Here is a 9,857-nt window from a genome sequence, read left to right on the forward strand (position 1 = left end):
GGAAATTCAGGGAATAATATTGAATCATACTCAACAGCTTGGGAAATTGACCTTGTCGATTGATTGCTTTTGGGTGGGAAATCGTAGAGGTGACGCAGCAGATGTATCATCATCATCTCGTTGTTCAACATTTCAGCTCGGAATTGGGATGGCATGGTTCCTACTTGGGCATTTTATCAAACATGTTGAGAGCAAGGGAATCATACAATTATTCCTCGAGAACATTTTATCAAATCTGTACAATTTAACTCAAATTATAATTTAAAATATGTGTAATTTAAGTGAACGCATACCCTATTTTAATTTATGTGTAGGAAAAAAAAAGAGAATATTACTTTGAATTTTAATAATAATAAAATAACATAATTTTATTTTTTATTAACACATACTTATTAAAATTCGAATCTAGAAGTTGGGTTTAAAAAAAAATTATGAAAAGATTGGGGGTGGGCAATATTCCAAAGTCAGAAAGTCCAAATTAAACAAGCGAGGTTAAATTCAACAAGGCCGCAAAGACCAACAAGATTCCAACATCAAGATGAAAGATTAAAGGGTTGGGAAGGGCACTTGATGAAGCTTTAGCTCACAGTGAAGACGACATAAACAATATAATTGTTTACCGAAAATATTTTTGGTCAAATAGGTGATATGATCATTGATCCTTGCACATGAAAAAGGTGATATGACCAGATTGCGGTAACTAAAATGGTAAGTTATTTTTCCTATGCGGTTAAAATAAATTGTTAATTAAAAAAAAATTCAATATTTCGTAAATTATGTCGTTGCTGTTGTTATGAGTTTGAGAAGTAAAGTATATCCATTTGATAAATAGTGTTGTTTCAATGTATATAATAATCAAAATAGACATAAGTTTAAATTATTTTTTATTTATATATCAGGGCTTATTGAAAAATATGATATAATTATCATTTTGTTAAAATATTTAGTTTATTGGATCAGGTTACGGTGCAACTGTGGTATCGTGCCACAGTTGCATCCAACTGTTAGATGCACTTGGATTGGTGGAGTCCACTAACATCCAACGGTTGGGTGCAACTGTAACACGGTACCGCAGTTACACCACAAGTTTCTCTTAATTTATAATAAAAACTTTAAAAGGTTGACGGCTTTTCTAATAAACTACTTGTAAAATACAACTCCTATCTAGCACCTACTTTTTAAAATTGTTATCAAAATAGAGAAAATTATAAAACAAGCCGCTTTTAAAATATTTACCAAGCACTGTTATTGTCAAAACTGATGAAATAATTTATTTATAACATCTCAGAGTTTGCAACGTGAATAACTCGAACTTAGAAGGCGCCGGAACTATTCAAGGAAAATCTATGCAAATTCAATAAGAATCTCAACAAGCGAAAATACGTATCCGCTTCAAGTACCATTTACAATTTACAATAAGCTTAGCTGGGCCACTCCCTCAGCTAGAATAACCAAAGCTTTATGCCAAACGAGGGAGGGAAAAGACTAGGGATGGCAATTGTACCCGCAAACCCGCAAACCCGCCCAAACCCACCCGCCAAAATCCGCCCGTTGCGGGTAATTTTACCCGTTGCGGGCGGGTTTAGTATTATAAATTAAAACCCGCACATAGATGCGGGTGGGTTTGATATTAACCTTATATCCGGTGGATACCCGCATGGATATCCACCAAACCCGCAATATTTTTTTCAAATATTTTTAATTTAATTTTAATCTAAAAATGTATAAAGAAAATAATGTCATTAATTAAATTACCAAATAGCCAAAGGCTCAAAGTTGTGTATGTGTATGTGGCCTATATTCTATTCTAAAGTCATAATCTAAAGAAAACTAAAGGCATTTTCCTTCGAATTAGTATTTGAAAATATTAATCTTAATTATTATTATAGGCATTGTGTTGGATGGGTGCTTATGGTGGTGAATGAAATGAATATCTTCTCTTGGAGCTTGTTTTAAATGATAATATGAAATGTAATTATTATTTTTAGATACTAGTTTGTGTTTTTTAAATGGATTTGTGTAATTTATACTTAAAATTGAGAATTTGTGTTGAATTGATGTGGAAATTTTAATTTTTCATTTACATTATTTAAATATAAAATTGAGTATATTATATGGAATTTGAGGTTATTATTATAAATTTATATATTAAACATTTGTGATTTTAAATACTGAAACCCGCAAAAAATCCGCCGGATACCATTGCGGGTTTGGTAATTGTTAAAACCCGCTGCGGGTGGGTTTTTGTAAAAAAATTAAAACCCGCTGCGGGTTGCGGGTGAGTTTGGTAATTTAAATTTTGTGCGGGTTTGGGTTTGGTAATGGCAAACCCGCTGCGGGCGGTGCCCATTGCTATCCCTAGAAAAGACAAAAAAAATAGAGAGAATATATTCAACCAGATTGCAATGAGCAGAGTATTAGTTTATTGTTGACTCGTAGCAATGCAATTCATCAATCCCGAGCCCCTTCAAGTATACCAAACAACTAGCTCTCATCGCATCTATGTACGGCATCTTTTGCAGAAAAAACCGAGTAATAAAACAAAGCAGAGTATTTACTTCGGTCCTTTATTTTCACCTCAAATCTCAAAATTCAAAGCTTGGATTTGATGGGGCACGAATGCAATTTTGATTCATGGAAGGCACATTCTGATTCTGTCCAACGTTTTGACCCAAGCCAGGCATTTTCTGGTAGTTTAACAGGGAAATAAGTAGCGAGAACAGATACAATAAATAAATAAAAAGAAAGTAAATGAAATGCTATCTGCAAAGAAAATAAAATTGAAATTGAGATGCGCACTTACACTGTTACACGTAGACTCAGAGAAAATAATATTCACTAGGCTGTGCCCTTCATTCGAGTTGTTTAAATCTTTTAGGTTGTGGTTCCTCATCATCATTACAGCAGCCACTTCCACTAGCTTCAGCCGCCCCAACATATTCTTCAAGACTTCGCTTTAGAAAGCTTCGCTCAGACGACGTCGTTGATCCTGCATCACGCCCGCAGCAACTTCCACTGGCTTCTGCCCTGTCTAAGTCATCATTACGGCCACGCGTAAAGGATGTTGATCCTGAACAATCGTGACCAAATTCGTTCAAATTCCAAACCGGATCAGTTGTTTGGTTGAACTTATCCCCTTGATGCACATAAATTGGATGGATTCCACACCTCTTCAGCACCAATCCCGACGGCGAATCAAATGTCACTTCACTAATATTTTCCCATTTCATGTAGTGTAGTAAAAGATGGTCTGACATAGCCTGACCAGATTGCTTTCCAAACGAAATGCCAATAGAAACCGGGTAGTTAGGCGTGACATGCAGCACATGTACGGGATATGGAAACGACTGTGTATAATAAGGAAGTGAATATTTAGGGGCATGAAAAACACAGCACATAGCATATCCCACAAGCTTACTATTCTTATACATCTTTGGAGGCGTGCTTATTGTTATTGAAGAACCCTCATTATTCTGATACTCGAACCACTCTGGGATTTCACTTCCAGGAACAACAATGTTATACCTTCTCACAGGGTCCTGAAACCCACAAAATATATATATATATATATATATATATATATCTATATTAGAAAGCCATACCAATGCATAATTTTTAGGCATAATTTTAGCAACAGGTGAGAGACAGTGTAAGAAACTGACCCCACTCTGTTTAATGTACTTGTCCGACAGTGACATATTCTGCAACCCCACGGAAAAAAAAAGTGAGTAAATAAATAAAATAAAAAGACATAACATGTATTGCATCAGTTTTAGGCATAATGTTAGCACAGGTGAGAGTAAAAGACTGACCTCAGAATTTTTAATGTACTCTTTCAGCAGTGAAAGCGCCAAATCATAGTTGCCAGCCAATTTCAAGCAATCCACACATTGAAGGAATAAGCTCGGGAGTCGATGCTTGTTTAATTTTAATACATCTGATAATGTCTCCAACGAAACACAACCGTCTAACGAAATCCAATGTATACTGGCTGGAAGTCGAGGCAGATTTTGAAGCATTTTGCATTCCTTTAAATCAATGCCCAAAAGACTAGAAAGACAGTAAATGCTAGCCGGCAGCGTAAAAAAATTGTTTCCACTCAGAAACAACCATTTTAATGAGCATAAGTTGCCAATACCACTTGGGATTGCTCCTTCCCCTAGATCACAGAAACTGATATCCAATTTCGTTAAACTACACAAACCTGACAGAGAAGACGGCAAACTCAAAGCCACCAGATCTGAACTCCATCGCATCAAATTGATAGGGAAGCGCAGAAACCATGATGTAGATGATGGTGATCCTTTGCACCCACGACAAGATAGTTCTTTAAGATTCTTCATAAGAAAAATCGATGATGGAGGTTGCCTTATAGCTGTACCACTTATATCAAGTTTTTCCAAACTTTCTACTTGCCCAAGCGTCTCAGGCACATTTTCAAGTTTGAAGCAGCCTGAGAGATTCAAAGTTTTGAGGGATTTCAAACCATTTATATTGCTATGAAGTCTCACGAGACTTCTGCAGTCATTCAAATTTAACAATTCAAGTCTGGTCAAAAGCTCAATAGATAAAGGTAGTTCTTTGATATCAATTCCATCCAAACGAAGTTCCTGCAGACACTCCATACCTCCTATAATGTCTGGAAATTTCTTTAATTTCAAGCAACCAGATAGAATAAGCGTTTTAAGAGATTCCATAAAAATCTTGCCTGGAAGAGTTGTAAGACTTGTACAGCCTTTCAAATTCAACAAGATCAGCTCCTTGTGAAGCAGCAAAGACGGGTGAATTTCACGTAACCTTGTACATCCTTCAAGATCCAACACCTCTAAGTTTGGGACCTTTGTGAAGTCTGGTGTCTTAATCAGATTCTCCGAATGGCTGAGTTTCATGACTCTCAACATGTTTAAAGGCTGTTGAAAATAAAAAGGAGCTAAAATGATATTTCTTAATTCATGTACTACTATAATAATAAAATTGTTATCAACAATTATTCACTGAAAAATATAAATTAGTGACCAAAAAAAAAAAAAAAATTGATCTTACTTTGATTCCCTTCCATAATTCTTCAATGCGGCTGTAGCACATTTTAAATTCAACAGTTTTATCCAATTGCAAATTTGATGGCAAAGATTTCAAAGGATACCGATGCCAATCAAGTAATCGCAACCTGTTCGAGAGGTATTCTAGGCCTTCAGGAAGTTGCACATTACTGATTTTGAGCAATCTTAGGTTGGTCATCAGTGAAAATGCTTTAGCACTTAAATGCACATCATTTCCACGAAGGAAATAATCATCAACCATTATTCCTTCAACTACTTCACTTCCCTGAAAATTATAAACAAATTTGTTCGTTAGAGATTTAACTAGCTAAAAGAAGTGAGCTGAGCTGGAAAATAAATACTTTTAGATCCCCTTTATTATCACTTACTGTATTTTGTGACAACACATGGTGTACAGCTGCTTCCTTCCACAATCTACTGCGTTTTCCAGGCTCGTCGGGGGATTGTCTCCTAACAATTTGGTGACCCATTTCTTGTATCAAATCATGCATCCACAATCTGTTATTCTCATGTACTGTTAATAAAGATTTTTCTATGAGAACTTCTATTCCAATGACTGGGGAAAAACCACATCCTTCTAGAATTTTCGATACATAATCTCTAGTCTTCCATTTAAAGAAACATGCAATATCGAGAAATATTTTCTTCTCTAATTCTTGTAGTCCGTCAAAACTTATTTGAAGTATACTCATAATCTTATTGGGAGGCTCTATTTGTAGCCTTTCCAAGGTGCTTTTCCATTGATCCACGGATCTACCATTCAAAAAGGAACCCAAAACTTCGAGAGCTAACGGAAGACCACCGGCATACCGTAGAACACGTTCAGACAGCTGCACACATTCTTCAAGAGGCTTTTGGATTTTAAAAGCTTTCATGTTGAAAAGTTGAAGAGCATCATGGTAATTTAGTTCATTAGGCTTATGTACTTCATCCATTCCATGTGTCCTTAATAGATGTTCATCTCGCGATGTTACGATGATCCTACTGCCTGAACCAAACCACTCACGCTTTCCAGCTAAATACTCTAATTGCTTTATGTCAACCACATCATCGATAACAAGAAGAACCTTTTTGTTTTGCAGCCTGCTTCCTAAAATGTTGATGCCATCACCGACATTCCATATGCTATCTTTTTCAAGCTTCAATATTTCGTAAAGGAGTTGCCTTTGAAAAGAGATTACACTGCCTTCGTTTTCAAATTTTTCTCTAACATCGGCAAGAAAACTACTCCCTTCAAATTCATGAGAGATCAAGTCATAAACAACTCTTGCAAGAGTCGTCTTACCTAAACCTCCCATACCACAAATGCCTATCATACGAACATCATCATTAGGCCCTTCATCCATAAGAGACCTCAATTCTTCCAAGCGTGAATCTATTCCCACTAGCTTCTTAAGAGTCTCTGATTTTACAGGAATTTTACTTGATATCGCCTTGACAATATCCCAAATAAATTCTGACTCATTCCTACAGTTAAAGAACAAAGAAAGATCAGTATGGTTAAATTACAGTGAGTTTGAATGCGGTATTAAATAAATTTAGTAATAGAAAAAGCCCAAAATATGCAACATTCGTTGGACAAAATTGAAGTAATGTAAGATGTTGTTACATATGGCTAATCTTTAGGTGCGTTCGTGTAAATATCTGCATCCATTGGTACCACTTTTGTTCGTAAATATTCTTATATGGAGCTATTATTCAATTAGTACACATCATATCATGCACATATTGAATAAAAGTTGTTTAATTGACAACAGTATGCTGATTAAAGCTATTTAAAATGATATACAAAATAATAAGAATGGCTACCTGTACTCTTTCAATTCCCAGCCAGAAATATTAGCCACCTCTTTCAAAGCGTCTCTCCAATTTTTCACCTTTTCTAGATTCTCCCTAAAAGCTTCTTCATGTTTCGAAAAAGCTTCTCGAAAACTTCCGGTTTGTTTCCTTACCACAGTGGGTTCAACATCATAGAAAATTGGAAAAACCATTTGTTGATGATCGTTTTTGTTCTTGCATTGAACAATCTTAACAAGTTCATCCAAGCACCAAGTGGAGGAAGCATAGTTTTGGGAGAAAACAATAATTGAAATTCTAGAATCTTCAATTGCATTAAGAAGTCCAGGTGAAATGGATGTTCCTCTCTCGAGTTCTTTGTCATCCTTGAATACATAAATTCCTTTTCCATTCAAAGCAGCATAGAGATGACTTATGAAGCTTTTACGGGTGTCTGCTCCTCTAAAGCTTAAAAAGGCATCATATGGCCAATGAGGCATATTTTGTATGCTCGAGGAAGCCATTACAATATTAATTTGTTCTGAAAATTTTTTTTTAAAAAAGAAATGATTGCCTAGGAACAATACTATGTAAACAACAACATTTATCTAGAGTTATGGATTATCTCAAAGTGTCAAAGTCGTATCCACTAGCTTAGGGAGTGTTTGGTGCACTACATTATGTCGCAGTACTATGTTTTAGTGTAGTATGTACAATAGTGTTTATTTAAATATTTTATACTAATATTATTATCAAATTTTATTATTTGACTAATAAAATTTAAAAATTTATTAATAAATAATACTTAATTATATTGCTTGAGCCTTATTGCGTAGCAATATTACATTAACCTTTAAAACAGTGCCATATTTATTGCGGTATATGCATGATCTTGTTTATCTAAATTTTTTTATAATATTATTTTATTAAATTTATTGGTTAAATTCATTATTAAAATAAACACTTCATTAATGAAGTACTTCTATTTCTATTTAAGTAAATTATAAATCTCTCTAAACAAAGTAAATTATAAATGTGTTAAGTAATAAAATAATTGATTAAAATTATTTTTACATAATAAAAGTAAAATAATAAAAATGATTTTATATAATAAAAGTAAAAAAAAGTGTGTAATTATTTATATTAAATTCATATTATTTGGATTTATTTATATTTAATTATATTATTTGATTTAAATATCTTATTTAAATTTAGGTAAAATGACACTTACACCCCAAGATTTGGGAAAAAATGGTTCTGTAGACACCATATTTTCAATAAGAAACACTAAAATCCTCTTTTAACTATGATACCATTTAGCTCTAATAACTCAAAAAAATTAATTTCAATGTTTTATAATTAATATAAATATGATATTAAATAAATGGAACAATATCTATTAAAAAATATTTGTAATAAATAGAATTATAATATTAAGATAAATATATAAAAATAATTTTAATATTATTAATACATGAAATCATTTTTTTTAATTGTAAAATCTATTTAACCTAATGATGTATTTAAATTTTTAATAATAAATACAAATATATTAGTAAAATATAATAATTTACATTTTTTAAAATTATTTTATTTTTAAAATATTCTAATATTATTGGTCTATTAGAAAAATTAAAATATTAAATTATATATGTATTTATTAAAAATTGTTAAAGTCAATGTTTTTAGTTACTATCTACAAAAGTAGTATAGCTGAAAAAAGATTTTGGCGTCCTTTATTAAAAATTTGAGACTTTACATAACTATTTCCTTAAATTTCTAACTAGATTATAACTTATTATTTTAATAAATAGTTAAATGCTAAAATACAATTTTTGAAGTAATTTTTAAATAATAATATTCAATGTCAGATTGAATTAAAATTCTCTTATGATTTAATATGTGATTGGTGGTTAATATATAATGAAAATAAAGAAGTTCAATAGGTACCTCTTTGTATGTTGTTTTATAAAAGATTTATCTACAATAACTTAAAAGAAATCAGAGTTACATATTTATCACCAAAAAAATAAAAACAAAAATATTAAGGCAATAACTAATCATCGAAACTATATATAAGCAAAGAGATTTTGAGAGAGAAACTGAAACTTTTTCATTTCCTTTCAACAACCCGATAAAAATGGACAAATATATAATAATTGTATTCTTTTTTTCAGACCTCGACGGGGAGGGTGAATTTGATTAAAAATAATTGACAATAAATTGGCCCAAATATTTTTAAAGTAAAAATTTATTGAAATAAAAAGTTATTAAACTTGACAATGGTTCTGAATTCAAATTAATGATCTTATTCTCAAACAAACTAAACAGATAATCCATCAGCTTCTCAATTACTCTCTTTACCAAAAAGAAAATTAAAATTATACATAATAAATCCCAAAATGTAAAGTATTTGTTTTTCAAGTGCCGATTTGAGAGTGTGTACACCGATCTCTACTTGAGCAAATCTTGATTAAAGCCTCTTAGAGGAGTTTGTACAAAATTGACATTAAAGAATTTCTTTCAATTTTATCATTATTTATTTGTTTTTAAACATTAAGATATACAAATTAATTCTGAAAATAAAAGAGAGAGAGATGTATAAGATCGAACTTACGGCTTTTGAGTGTATTGTAGGACGCTAGTTAAATGAACTCCGATGCAGTATTTGATTCAAAGAATTTAATTATGCAAATATATTCTTTTGGCGAAAAATAAAGCAATCAGCAAATATGTATGTATTTCCAAAAGCAAGTCTTCGTCAAAAAGTGACTTTCTTAATAATTAATAGACATTTGTCACTGTTTACTCACATGATGGAGTTACCATCAAACTTGCTGGAAGCTTCAAGGAATCTAAGCGAAGATTATCTGGCTTTTCAATTGATGATGCATCCACGCCACTCTGCCCATTACCCATGTTGAAACCATTGGATTCCATTAAAATGGAATGGAATCCAACGGTTGATATTAATAATTAATTAAAAATAGTTAAAACTACTGGCAACCCATAGGAATGGTA

The 9,857-nt window shown here is 32.3% G+C and overlaps 1 protein-coding gene across 6 annotated transcripts; it reads right to left on the reverse strand.

Moving 5' to 3' along the window:
• Window positions 1–1,303: 1,303 nt before the first annotated feature.
• Window positions 1,304–9,614, reverse strand: LOC102615596 (TMV resistance protein N-like). 6 transcript variants are annotated; one of them, XM_052437814.1, is made up of 8 exons: window positions 9,454–9,614; window positions 6,870–7,377; window positions 5,429–6,527; window positions 5,044–5,325; window positions 3,813–4,910; window positions 3,603–3,701; window positions 2,804–3,539; window positions 1,304–2,687 (listed from the first exon to the last, which is right to left on the reverse strand). In XM_052437814.1, exons 2-7 carry the CDS (start codon window positions 7,358–7,360, stop codon window positions 2,853–2,855), a joined length of 3,756 nt encoding a protein of 1,251 aa, XP_052293774.1. In that variant the 5' UTR covers window positions 7,361–7,377; window positions 9,454–9,614; the 3' UTR covers window positions 1,304–2,687; window positions 2,804–2,852. The 6 variants fall into 6 exon arrangements, with proteins under 6 accessions (XP_052293774.1, XP_052293779.1, XP_052293775.1 ...); XM_052437819.1 differs by lacking the exon at window positions 6,870–7,377 and having other exon boundaries at window positions 9,454–9,596; XM_052437815.1 differs by lacking the exon at window positions 9,454–9,614 and having other exon boundaries at window positions 3,663–3,701; window positions 6,870–8,309.
• Between the last annotated feature and the right edge of the window lie 243 nt (window positions 9,615–9,857).

The sequence above is a fragment of the Citrus sinensis genome, chromosome 3 (assembly GCF_022201045.2).
Source record: "Citrus sinensis cultivar Valencia sweet orange chromosome 3, DVS_A1.0, whole genome shotgun sequence".
Classification (NCBI taxonomy): Eukaryota; Viridiplantae; Streptophyta; class Magnoliopsida; order Sapindales; family Rutaceae; genus Citrus; species Citrus sinensis.